This window comes from Gekko japonicus, unplaced genomic scaffold (genome assembly GCF_001447785.1).
Source record: "Gekko japonicus isolate JY-2015 unplaced genomic scaffold, Gekko_japonicus_V1.1 scaffold2470, whole genome shotgun sequence".
Classification (NCBI taxonomy): Eukaryota; Metazoa; Chordata; class Lepidosauria; order Squamata; family Gekkonidae; genus Gekko; species Gekko japonicus.
Genome location: NW_015164269.1, coordinates 38,101 through 51,827, shown reverse-complemented (window position 1 = coordinate 51,827; position 13,727 = coordinate 38,101). Strand labels below are relative to the sequence as shown.

Below are 13,727 nucleotides of genomic sequence, written 5' to 3'. Positions count from 1 at the left end.
GCGGTGGGTGTGGGGGGTGGGCCTCCCCCCGCCGGCCATCTGGCCAGCGGCGGGTAGAACCCCCCCCAAAAATGGGGGACCCCTGGCAAACCGGGAGGGGGGTTGGCAACCCTATCTACCATAGTGTTTTTGCCCAAAACCCAGAGTGTCTCCCTGATGTGCCTATGTCACTTCTGGGTCACACTGAAGTCATGTAAGCATGTCACTGAAATGTTGGGTGTTCCTCCCTCGGTTTTTGGGCTAATACCCCCCTGCCAGCCAGCTGATCCATGGCGGAGAGGTAGGGCCTGGCAGCAGGGGACCCCCCCCCCTCCCACTGGGGGGTCTGGCATCCCTTGGAGACTGCCATGGGAGCAGCTTACCCCACCGGGCAGGGTGATCTGTCCCAGAATGGACTTTTATCACAAGAAAACTATTAGTGGCAATCCTTTCCCCCAAATATGCAAAAAAAACAGAGCTTTCTGGTCAGCCAAGTAAATGAATGGAGATCTCGAGTAAATGTAAGAAAACAAAACATGAAGGTTAAATAATAGGAGTGACAAGTTCCTCTTTCCTCATTTATGGAAATCTCAGCTGCTTTATCATCCAATCTTGGAAGAAGTCCAAGCATAGCTGCCTTTGTGTGTGTGTGTGACAGAGTTTGACTTCCTGGCATTCAAAGAAAAGTTTTGAAAAAGCATGGGACAAAATATAACAACACAGATAATAACAAACATGCAAAATAAATTCACAATAGCCGTTCTTTTTCTTCCCATTGTTCAGGGCCTGTGCATCTGCCACCGAAATCTCATTTTGTCTATCAGCTACGTGCCCGAGAGAAACCTCCCCCATTTTGTCTCTGAAAGTGGATTCCAAAATGCTTTCTTCTCCATTAGGAGAGACATACAAGGATGTGGCTTTTTTCTGCTTTAGCATCAGGGTTAACCTCAGTGTCTTCCTCCTTTGGCATGTGGCAGGAATGGGCCAGTTCTTGACTTTACAATAGCCAGGGTGGTGTAGCTGTTCAAGAGTCAGACTAGGATCTGGGAGACCCAGGTTTGAATCCTTGTTCTGCCATGGGAATTTATGGGCCAGTCACACACTGTCAGCTAGGGTTGCCAGCTGTAGGACAGGGAAATGCTAATAGGCACCATCACTTCTGGGTTTGTTTGTCATCGCATCTGTGTGATGGTCTAGGATTGCCCTGATACTCTACAATTTACCATAGAATTTTGGTGTAATCCTGGAGTGTTGCACCAATGCAACGAATTCACTTCTGTTGTGGGGATAAAATGGAGGAAAGAACGATGTAAGCAGCTTTGGGCCCCCATTAAGGAGATCGGTATGATATCAATGAAATAAATGAATAAATTGCTGGGATGCCAGCAAATTTTCACTGTAAATAAAAGGACACAACTATTCAGCTACTTATCCTAATGGACCAAACCTCCTAGTTGGCATTTAGGAATGGAATTCTCCACCAAGGACTCCACAAATCTTGCAGGAAAGACCCTGTGAGTTATGTTCAACAAAAACAGTCTGAGGCTGGCTATTTGTATGGCTTCTGAACATTGTAGGTGACATGTTTAAGGAAGTACAAATGTGTTTCCTGCCATTCTTCTGCTTCCAACTTGTATTTGCCGTGATCATACTTTTTTTGTAGTGTATCTGGGGACGCCAGGAGCCCAGTATTTTAAAAGCCTCCTCTTAAAGCTTTGGTCTTATGCCCGCTCACCATAGGAGTAAGCCCCACTGAATTAGTGGGCTTCAGCTCTTTGTAAACCATGTAACAGGATTGGGCTATTGCTCTGTATCTGCTGCTGCATGGATGAGGGGGAAGAGGCAGCTGAGTTCTTTATGTCTGGTTAAGCTGGGTGTTGTGTTGCAGAAACCCTCCAATGACAAGTGTGCCAGCCATTCCACCATGCTCTCACCTTGGATGCAGCATGTGCACATCTGAGCCATTGCAAGGCCATCAAGCAGACGCAGGGGATAGTGACATAAATCAGCACCTAAAGAGGTGTGTGATTTTGCTTCAGTGTAGACACAGCACAATCCAGTGGAAACTGGAAAACCTGCACCCCTAAATACTCCACCAAGTTTCCTCTTTCCTTCTCCCTCTGCCACTGCATGCCCGCATGTCTGCCATATCCTGCCCCACTGCCCTTAACGCCCGTGTGTCTTTTCCCTCTCGTAGGTACAAGCAGGTGCTCCCTCTCTGCCGTAAATCTCCCTAAACACGTGGACTCTATAATCAACAAGCGCCTCTCCAAATCTTCCGCCACCCTCTGGAATTCACCCAGTAGAAGTAAGAGACCCCTCTGGGGGCACCCCTCAATGCCAGGGAGAAGGGTGGGGTAGGGGGTAGTACTAATTCTGAGTGCACATCCCTTCCTGTCTGAGAAGGTCAGGGTGGGGCGAGTCTGTTTAAAAACTGAGAAAACCCATTTTAAAAGATACATATAATGCAATACAGCCGGGGCCAGGAGTGCCGGGTGCCATTCCACACAAGCAAAGGCGATAGTGGGAATTCAGCCGTCAGGGGATGTTGGCTTTCATGCAGGTTGCAAGCTCTTGTGATTACAGATAAGCTAAAAAAATGTGTAGGTGGGGTGTGTGCAGTTTCCAGGCTGAGTGTCAGTGGGATTTCTAGTGGCCAGTGGGAGGGCTTCATCCCCTGCATGTCTTTTGGGTCCCCCTTAAGGCTACCAGAAATACAATAAAATATGCAAAACAGACAGGTTTGTCCAGACAGGTTTAATTTGCATAATGTATACATAGTGTCAAATTCTGGTTTCCATCACGTGGAACTTGGACTATCATGCTGCAAAATTTTGAGACATCTTTGTGCAGGATATTTAGCACTGGGATACCCACAGCCCTCAATGTGAGCTAGTGAAATGGAGTGACTTTATATATATATATTTCATCCCTACATCCAGAAGGGATTGGTATTATCTCAAAGTGAGCAGCACTTGTTTGAGGGGCTCTGTCTTTTTAGGGCTTTAGATCTTCCCTTTCCTGGACATCCAGAATAAGGATCCCCATCAAAAAGCAAACAATGGAGTCCTGCATTTCCAACTCTACTTATGGGGAGAGAATAAGGGCCCTTAATGCCAAGGAGGGATTTCCCCCACCCCTCTTGTGCCAAGCAGCTCCCATATCTGCTATCTGGGGACTATTTTCACGCTTTATATTCTTGCCACACAGCTGCGGCTTTTTCCTAGGCATGGAAGAGGTTTCTGCTCCTTCCCAGTTCCCCATAGTTAACTCCAAGTTTGGCAGCTGCCCGAGCACTCAGTCTTGGTCCCTGCGGCCAAGCTGCCTTGCTCCCCAGATGATGGGTGTGAAGGTTGGATGTTAACTCCCAAGCACTTAAAAGAGAACAAAAATTTTCTTGTTCTTGCTTGGGGAGGCACCTGTTGCTGTTCTGCTACCAATGCGTGTGAAGCTGCTTTATAGTGAGACGAGTTCTTTTGCTTTAAAAAAAGAAAATGCTCCATGGATGCTAGGTGGTGTCTCAGAAAAAGCGAGGCCATCTTAGCTCAGATTTGTGTTAGCGACTCGTGTCGGGCAGGAATGAGAGTTTATTGGGGTGAGAGAAAGGAAGGCCACCGATCGAATTTGTGGATGGTGGTGGAGAAATGCTTCAGGAGGCCCCAGTCCGACGGACTTTGTGCCCCCTCTCTCTCGTCCCAGCTGGGGGAAGGGAGAAGGATAATGTACTCAGCAACGATATAATGTATAGAAACAGTGTCACTAGAAACCTCTCTTCCACTTGCTCTTCATGGGTGGGAGCAGCTGTCGGTGCTGGGGCAGTGCTGAGTGGATAGTGACATGTCCCCCAAAGGGGGCAGAAACTAACAAGATGGAACTCTCTGCTGTGGTTGCCCAGTGCCTGGCAACTGGCGAAGAGGGCTGTGGACAGCGATATGATAGGCTGCCTCATCACATCACTTCCAATTTTTAAAAAAGGGAAATGACATGGGTTAGCTCTAGGAATCACTGGAAACTCTATGGTAGTGCTGCTTTAGGAATTGCCAGAAACCAGCAATTCCAGCTACCCTGTATCGCCCCCCCTTTTTTTGCCAAAAGTGACGTAACATTGCAACTGGCATTTTTCTTCCTTTTGGGAACAGGTGATCTTCTTCGTGGTCTCTGTGCATCACACCTCTGGGATATAGTGCGCCTGTGCCAACCTCAATCGGTTCCTCTTGAAAGCGAAAGGGATTTTCGTGCCTGCTCCCCCGTCATGCGCCAGCCCCACTGCGCATGACTAAGGGAGGGGCACTACAATCCTGCCAGTTCTCTTCTGACCGCCGTGCTGGTAGGATCTTCTCCACTTCGGTCGATAAAAAAATTGGGCTCTAGGCCTGTTCCTTGTTTTTTCTTTTTGTTTATTTTGTTAAGTGAAAGGGCTTTGTTTTTTCAGATTTATTTCCTTGGACTCTGTAGTGTGTTGCCCCCCCCCCCCCGGCCTATGGCCAAGAGGTGGGGTTTCTTTAACGGTGCCTTTGTGTGGGAGTAAATATTGCGCCCCCCTCCCCCCAGATGCGCACTCACTTTGTTATTTCGTGCCTCGGGGAATTGCACCGAGTGGACTCTTCTGCTCCTTGTGCGAAGTTCTCTAGCAGGAAGAACAGATCTGCCAGACTTCGTGTCGCGTTTCGGAGTTTGCGCTTTCACCGATATCATCAGGACACTTCAGGATATGCGTCAGTGTCGACTGCCACCTCAGCATCGACGGGTTCCCGATACCGACGCATATAGATGTCGACCGCCCGATGCTTATGCTTGGCCCAGACATCTTTGTCTGATGCCTATACTCTTTCCATAATGCAGGGAAGGCAAGGATGCTCGGCCAGTCAGGCTAAAAGAGCATAAGACAACTCCCCCTGTGCAAACTCCGCTGACCCCTCGGAGGGCCATGGCCCTGAATCCTATGGGGGCTGCTTCACTTGACTCTCTGTGCCGAGAGCAGCCACAAGGTGCACTTTGGTCGCCTTCACTGCGTCCTATCCAGCTCGCTGACAGAGCAGGATATGGACTTCTCACGGATCTCCTGGTCCTCCAGTGTCAAAAACTGGCACTCCGACTGCGGAGCTGAAGCATTTGGTCCATCTGTCACTGCCCCGAGCTGACAATTGAGAATGGCCATCGGCACCGATACACCGCCACCGCCACCCCCCTGGGAAGGGGCTGTGGCGATACCAGTATGGGGCCTTTCCCTTTACGGGGGGTATGCCATGGTTCCCAGCCCCACTAGGGAATGGGACCGTCAGTCTACCCTCCTGGTATCGAGATCCTCCTTAGACACCGGAGTTTGCAAGGACCCAACCATCGAGGGTGATGGGCAAACCTCCCAAGCCATCGCACCCGGCTATTTCTAATTTTAAGATCCATCGATTCCGTCTCCATCGGTACCGATGCTGTCTGCTTCTCCACACGCTTCCTTCCAATCAAGGGATGAAAACCCTGATCCTCCATTGGAACCCGCGCCACCTTAACAAGTGGGCGGTGATCTCCCAAACTCCCTTCGGAAGACCTTAAATCCCTGGAGGTTTTTTGCCGAACGGATGGCTAACATGCTCACTCTGTCTGCAGGGCAATCTCTGCCCACTCTGACAGATTCCGTGTTCGATATTGTCCAGATGGTCACCTCTACCCCATCTCGAGCCGGAGGGCAGATCATTCAATGTAAGGTACAGGAGCAGGGTGCTAAAACTTCTGTTTACCCACCTTAACCCTATTCTGTCGTAACACCTCTTCCTTCAAGGGTAGACGCAGTTGTTTGTTTGCGAGAGTTTTTGGCATCGGGACCTCAATCTACATGGCATGTGTGGGGAGTTATCAGTCTGCTCTCTGGGAGCAGATGTCTGAATTTCTTGTTACCCTCCCTGGCTCGCAGGTTTCAAAGAAGGGAATGCTTCTGACTAAGCATCAGCTTAACGCGGCTCAGCACACGTTGGATGCGGCCGCCAAAACACTACATCCACAACCACCCTCTGACCCCTGACCTGGACAGCCCAGGCTGTCCTGATCTTGTTAGATCTTGGAAGCTAAGCAGGATTGGCCCTGGTTAGTATTTGGATGGGAAACTACCATGGCATGCCAGGGTCGCTACACAGAGGCAGGCAATGACAAACCCGGTTCAACCATGTCGATTCAATGCCGATTACCCTTGATGCGTTGGGCCTGAGGGTGAACCTCAAAAAGGCCAATGCTCCTCCCGTCATTGAGGGTCCAGTTTATTGGAGCAATTTTGGATTCGTCTGTCTGTTGAACCTTTCTCCCACCAATAGGGGGGAGGCATTATCGCTCTCATCCACCTGATAGAACACAAGGAGATGCGTTAGCACTGCAGATCCAGCAGCTATTGGGTCTGATGGGTACTCTTTGGATTAGTGTTGACCCGCCTGGAGTTCGGTCTTAGTGTTTTTCTTTAAGAACCTTTTTGGCCACCACCTACGCCAATCATCCTGTGGTGGACGGTTATTCCATTTTTTCCTCACTCGCAAGCAAGGCAGTTCTAACGGGTTTCACTCAGCTCTTTCCTCTGGCTAGTGGGCCAACTCCCTTCTGGGACTTACATCTAGTGCTGTCCAGACCAACAAACAACTGTTTGTGCCCATGGCCGAGTCTAGTCTGCAGCTTCTCTCGTGGAAGACTGTTTTTTCTTGTAGCCATTACTTCAGCATGACAAGTGAAAGCATTGTCTGCACCCCGTTGCGACTCTCCATATTGGTTTTTCTACTTGATGGTGTCACCTTGGACTCAGGTGTCTCTTTCCTGCCCAAGGTTGTTCCAAGTTCTGTTTGCGAGCTTGCATTGCTCTTCCAATGTTTTCCCGTCCCCTACGAGTGACGATGAATGCCGGCTTCATGCTCTGGATGTTAAGAGAGCTACACTCTTCTACCCTGATGGAACAAGGTCATTCCGTCGGTCATTGGCCTTGTTCGTCTTTTATAGCACACCTGTGCAAGGAAGAGGTTTCTTCGCAACGTCTATCTAGGTGAATTGTGGAACCATCTACTGTGTTACTTCCTGGCTAAATGGCTACTCCCGGGCCCGCTCCGAGCACTTGTAACTGGGCAGTGGGCTTGTTACAGCCTCCCTGGGAGGTCCGCCGCTCACTGACATCTGACAAGCAGCAGCATGGGTCACCCACCCACGCCCCACATGCTCGTGAAGCTTTATGCTCTGGGTGGGCGTCTTCATTGACGCTCCGTGGTGGGACGGGCAGGGTTGCAGGCGGCGCAAGTCTAGGACCTTCAGCTCCCTCCTCCGGTGGGGTTGTTTACTGCTTGCATATCTCCCAGAGGTGTGATGCACAGAGACCACGAAGAAGATAAACAGGTTGCTTACCTGTAACCGAGGATCTTCGAGTGGTCATCTGTGCATTCACACCACCCGCCCTCCTTCCCCTCTGCTTTCGGTCCTCTCCTCTTGTCTTACTCTGAGACTGATTGCAGCGGTCAGAAGGAACTGGTGGGATTGTCGTGCCCCTCCCTTAGTCATGCGCAGTGAGGCCGGCGCGTGACGGGGGAGCGGGTGCGAAAATCCCTTTCGCTTTCAAGAGGAACCGATCGAGGTCGGCGCAGGCGCACTATATCCCAGAGGTGTGAATGCACAGATGACCACTTGAAGATCCTCAGTTACAGGTAAGCAACCTGTTTTTACATCACTGCATATATATTTAGAAAATGTGTATGCTGCCTCTCTGTCCTAATTGGGATAGCCCAGGCTAGTTCAATGTTCCTGATCTTGGAAGCTAAGCAGGGTGGGCCCTGGTTAATACTTGGATGGAAGACCACAAGGAAGCCCAGGGTCACTGTGCAGAGGCAGGCAATGGCAAACTACCCCTGTTTGTCTCTTTTCTTGAAAACCTTACAGCAGGGGTCCCTAACATTTTGAGTCTGTGAGCACGTTTGGAATCCTGACACAGGGTGGTGGGCCCAATCACAAAATGGCTGTTTCAGGAGGCAAAGCCAACCACAAAATGACTGCCACAGGACGTCGAGCCACACATATATAGAAGAAGAAGAAGAGAAGAGATTGGATTTATACCCCGCCCTTCACTTGGAGTCTCAGAGCGGCTTACAAACGCCTTTCCCTTCCCCTCCCCACAACAGACACCCTGTGAGGTGGGTGGGGCTGAGAGAGCTCTTGACAGAAACTGCTCTTTTTCAAGGACAGCTGTGCCAGAGCTTGTGACTGACCCAAGGTCACATCAGCAGGTGCAAGTGGAGGAGTGGGGAATCAAACCCGGTTCTCCCAGATTAGAGTCCGCACACTTAACCACTACACCAAACTGGCTCTCACCAGTTTGGCCTAGAGGTTTGTTTCCTAGAGGTTCTCACCATATAGGCCTAGAGGTTCCACAATTCAGCTGCAACTTGATGGCAAAAAAAAAAAGCTGCCTCTCTAGACCTTCCTGAGGCAGGTCACAGCCCCAGTTCCTTAAATCTTTTAATTGAAAATGGCAGAAATCGGACCTTCAAAGGGCAAAGTACATTACCCACTGAGGTTCAAAGACAGTGCCTCCTCCACACCCCAGCTAGGGCTCTCAGGGCCTGGCTATCCTAAGCAGGTCAAGCAACGCTGGATCTCTCTTGGCTCCTCTCTCTGCTGCTGCTGCTGCTCAGAATAGTATTTCCTCCCATAGCTGTTTTTGTTTCCCAGTTGCTTAGTGATGATTAAAAATACCCTGGGCATCTGAACGAGATGCCCGGAGGAGTCTAAGGGAAGGGCCTGTGTCTGAGCCAGCCTGTTGAGAGCCCCGGCAGGGATTGTTCATGGGAGTGGAATTGGGGCGGTGCCCCACAGCAGGGTCAGTCAGACAGTCATCCTTACACATTCCTGTGGGGTGTGTGTTTTGCTTTGCAGAGATCCCGTCACTTGATAACTATTATTTTTTTAATTCACCAGTGTTTTCTTGATGATTTTTGATAACGGCGGTTCATATGACGATGAGATATATTTGTGCCATGTCCTGTCCCCAAATCCCCAATTTCCTGTCACCCAAGTCACAGTTGAGGATGTCTGTCTGTCTTTGTTATCTAATCTTTTTTTTTTTTTTTTTAAATGGTGGCTTTATAGCAGCCCTGGGATAGAGAACAGGACCTAAGACATCTACCTTGTGGTAATGGCAAAATGGCAGCCCCTGAAAATTAGGAATTATTTCTGTGAACTGTTCTGGTTCGGACAGATCTTCCACGAGGAGAAATCCTGCCGTTGTGAGGCAGCAACTGACCCTCTGTATCCTCAGCTGTGTGGAGTGTCTGGGTTTCACTCCTACACAGTGAGTAGGACACAGCTGTCTCTAACGCTGCTTCCGGCCGCCATCCTCATGTTGACGTTTTCTGAGGCAGCCAAGGGCCACAGTCTCAACATGGATCAAGATGGTTAGCAAGATTGTCTGCCATTCCGTGAAAGTCAGTGATGCATTTCCAAACTGCCACAGAGGCCCTTCATTTTCGGGACCTAAACTGAGGAGCACCACGCTGACCTGGATGGCCCAGCCTAGCCTGTTCCTATCAGATCTCGGAAGCGATGCAGGGTCAGCCTTGGGTTAGTCCTTGGATGGGAGACCACCACCAAGGAAGTCCAGGGTGGCCACGAAGAGGCAGGCAATGGCAAACCACCTCTGTTTGTCTCTTGCCTTGAAAACCCCATGAAGGGTCGCCATAAGCTGGCCATGACTTGGTGGCACTTTCCACCACCCAGCTCGGACTCTGCAGCCAGTGCTTCCAGCTTCCCTTCTCCCTCGAGAGGTCGCTTGTTCCTCAACAGCTAGTCTTGGCAGGTTTGGGGGAGACAAAATGCCTTGAGGACAAACTCTGCAAAGGAAAGTCAGTGGGGTTGGAGACATCTCCCTCTCAAGAGAATTTCTTTGTAAACTGGGGAGCCAAACACCTCAGTGAGTGCTGAGACTCCCCTATCTGAGGGCCGGATGGGCAGATCTTGAAACCTGCCTCACTAGAACTGTCCCCTCTCTCTTTCCATCACCAGACCGCAGCCTCCAACTCAGCCCCTGGGAGAGCAGCATCGTTGACCGGCTCATGACGCCAACGCTGTCCTTCTTGGCACGCAGTCGCAGCGCCGTGACGCTTGCCGGCAATGGCAAAGATCAAGGTATGTAGGGTGGAAAGGTTGAAACTCTATGGGGAGAGGGGGTGCCCTACCTTGAGACGTCCGGAGCATGGCTGAATGGGCATTTGAACCCCAAGTCCTTTTTGCGTCCAAACTCAACTCTTCCCTTGCAGGCATTCTTGTTCTTGTCCCACTCCTAAGTCCAAACTCTGAATTCTTCGCCTTCTGTGCATATATTTAAACTGTGGGGGGAAAGAACCACCTTTCACTTCTTTGTGGCCTCTGTGCCTGCCTGGAGCAGCAATTTCTAGAGCCCTCTGTCCCCCTCAGTAGAAGTCTGTCTCAACCAGCACATTCATAAAGGGGAAGATTTGTGTCTTCTGGCTCTGCTCTTTCTCCTTTGCTGCAAAGCAATGGTTGCCTTTTTATGCTGTGTTGTGTACTAAATCCAGGGCTATTTTTGGGCAGGAACACACAGGAACGGAGTTCCGGCTGGCTCCCAAGTTGACCACGCCCAGCAGGAACTCATTAGCATAATAGGCCACGCCCAACACCAGAAACTCATTAGGATTGGCTACTTTAGGGGTGTGTGGCCTAACATGCAAAGGAGTTCCTGCTACAAAAAAGCCCTGGGTTTTGACAACAAACAAGGTAAACAGAATAAGAAGCAAAAGGTGGGTGTGGCTGGATGACTATACTTCTGGTAACATGGGGGTGCAGCCTAATATGCTAATGAGCTATGCTCTCATGGGTGTGGCTGGATATGCTAATGAGTTTCTGTTGTTGGGTGTGGCATATTATGCTAATAAGTTCCTGCTGGGCTTTTTCTACAAAAAAAGCCCTGACTAAATCTATCTAAAAGGTGTTTGTATTGTTGAAGCTGAGGAGAAAATGGGATAAGAAATAAGGGGAGGGAGGCATTGTGTGTCTTGTTAGCTTTCCTTCCTAAGTTTCATGCCTGTTCTTTGGTCTCATCCCTGATGAGATAAGGCCTGGGCTCTGTAGTTGGCCTGCTGACCCCCTGTCTCTTTATTCCCCCCCCCCCGCAGCAGTACCTGTGTGCCCTCGCTCAGCTTCTGCCACCCCCCTCAGCCCCTGCAATAACCAGCGCCTGCACCACCGCTGCTCAGAGCGACGGCAGCCTGCAACCAGCAGCCCAAACATGACACCCCGCCGCAAAGCTGACGCCTCCCCTGTAAGTGACCATGTGCCCTCTTTCCCCATAACAGCAGCTCTATCTGGGTGCTACACGAGGAAAGGAACCCTAATGCTCCCCAACTGGGCTACACTGCCTCTGAACGTGGAAGCTGCATTTTAGCAGCTGAGTCGTTTTCAAGTCTGGAGATGTCATTGCAAAGCCCTTGGCCCTGCTTTTATCCACACATCTTTGTCTCTGACTGCGGTTCCCTTGTCTTCCTCTCACCTCATCCTCAGAAAAAGAAAGAGAAGAAGGACAAGGAGCGGGAGAATGCCCAAGAAAAGAGTGCCCTTGCCCTACACAAACGCCAGTCTATGCCCGCTGGACAGGCTCGCCAGCTGCGCACTCCTGAGAGCAGGTAGGAGCAACAGAGCCATGCTCCTCCCCCGTGTTAAAAGTTTCCTGCCATAGCAGCAGTGACAGTTTCCGCCAGTGATTACATTGCAAGGGGGTATCAAAGCCCCTTGTTTGGAGAATGTGGAAATAATCTCATATTTGCTCCCATAGAGAGGGTGGGGGTTGTGGCTCAATGGTAGATCATCTCCGTACATGCCGAAGGTCCTAGGTTCAATTTCCAGCATCTCCAGTTAAAAGAACCAGGTAGTAGGCAGGTAGTAGGCAGTGTAGAGCCACTGCCAATCAGAGAAGACAATGGTGACCCTGACAGACCAAAGGTCTCACTCTGTAGAAGGTGGCTTCCATGCTCATGTGACAGTTCGTATGGGGAGGGGCCTCAGCTTAGTGGCAGAATACCTCCTTGGCATGCAGAAGACCCCAATTTCAATCTTTGGCTTCTCTAGCCAAAAGGATCAGATAGGAGTGAATGGGGAAGACCTCGTGGAATTCAAAGGTGGAATCAGCTGCCTAGGGAGGTGGTTAGCCCCCCTTCACTGGCAGCTTTCAAGAAGAGGCTGGACGAATATTTGTCAGAGATGCTTTAAGTTGGTCCTGCATTGGGCAGGGGGTTGGACTAGATGGTCTGGACGGCCCCTTCCAACTCGATGATTCTACCTGCAACCCTGGAGAGGCGTTGCCAGTCAAAGTAGACAGTACTGACCTTGACAGACTTGGTATAAGGCAGCTAGGGAGGGGTCGTGGCTCAGTGGCACAGCATCTGCCTGCATACAGAAGGGCCCCAGGTTCAATTCCTGGCACCTCCAGGCAAAAAGGATTGAAGTCGCAGGTGAGACGGAAGTCCCTGCAGTGTTTCCTGTTTCCAGTCAGAATGTACCACGGGTCTGACTCAATCTAAGGCAGATGCCTGTGTCGCCTGTAGTCTTGGCCCACACCAGCTGCCAGGGCTACAGCCCATAATAGGATAGAACTGCTTGGCCGGTGAGGCCAAGCCATTTCATCGGCCTCCTGACACTTTTGTGCCTATCCTCCAGCAGCCCAGGCCACAGGCCGAGGCCTGCTTCTCCAGCTACTGCCAAGCAACGCCCAGCCTCGCCTAGCACAGGCCCCAGTTCTCCACACCGGCCAGGCCTGACCCGCAGCGCCCGCTCTTCACCCAAGGTGAAACCCCGCAAGGAGCACAGCAGCCAGCCAAAGGTCCCAAAGGGTGAAGAGAAGGAACGGAAAGTGTCCTCCCCTGCTCTGACTGAGACCCCCAAGGTCACAGGGGGCCCTGAAGTGACACCAGGTGAGACGTTTGGGGTACAGGGGTTTGGAAGCTTTGCGTTTTATCTCAGAGGTCACAGACAGGTTAGAAAATGTCGACAGAGGTTTGAGCCCCAGGATTATCTCCTGGGAGGGAAGTGAAGCTACAGCAAAGGATCTATAAGCCTGACCTTCTGGGATTTCCCCACCTTCTTTGTGAGGTAGTCTGATCTGTATGTCTGGGGCTCTACAGATCCCACGAACCCTTCTGGCACGGCCAGTCCAGTGCCTGCCCCTCCTGCCGCCACACCAGGCAAACCCACGGCAGGCACCACAGACCGAGAAGAGGCTGCCCGGCTCCTGGCTGAGAAACGGCGCCAAGCACGGGAGCAGCGGGAACGGGAAGAGCAAGAACGCCAGGAGCAGGAGGAGTGGGAGCGGTGAGTCCTCAGGCGCAGCAGATTCCACAGGGTTCTAGCCCTCAAGTGTCTGGGAAAGGGGGAGAGGAAATCTTGAAACTTCTTGCCTGGCACCATTCCGTTTTCTTCCCCTACTGTCATTTTGGCTCAACCATTTACTTGTTCCCAGTCTCTAGCTGTTCCCTCTTCATTTTCTCCCAAGTTCTTGCTTCCTGCTAACCAGTCTTTGGATCCTGCAACCCCCCCTTTTAGATGACCGTGAGAAAGCCGTAGACAAGCTTGTTCTTCTCTTCTCTCTCCTGCATGGCGTAACAATAACTGGATTCTCACGATGTCTCAGTATTACGAGTGTATTCTTACTGTGCTTAAAAAAAATCAAAAGTGTAGATAGTTTCCAGTTGCAAAACAAGGCCGATCACTTTGGTGAAGAATTTGGATTA

General features: G+C 50.7%; 1 protein-coding gene across 1 annotated transcript in view; it reads left to right on the top strand.

Moving 5' to 3' along the window:
• LOC107108310 (MAP7 domain-containing protein 1-like) overlaps positions 1 to 13,727 on the top strand; it is a 69,233-nt gene that overhangs the window by 38,511 nt on the left and 16,995 nt on the right. The window contains exons 6-11 of the mRNA XM_015408728.1: positions 2,177 to 2,287; positions 9,991 to 10,113; positions 11,121 to 11,266; positions 11,506 to 11,627; positions 12,658 to 12,911; positions 13,122 to 13,308. Coding sequence (XP_015264214.1) covers positions 2,177 to 2,287; positions 9,991 to 10,113; positions 11,121 to 11,266; positions 11,506 to 11,627; positions 12,658 to 12,911; positions 13,122 to 13,308 — 943 coding nt within the window. The remainder of the gene's footprint in view (positions 1 to 2,176; positions 2,288 to 9,990; positions 10,114 to 11,120; positions 11,267 to 11,505; positions 11,628 to 12,657; positions 12,912 to 13,121; positions 13,309 to 13,727) is intronic.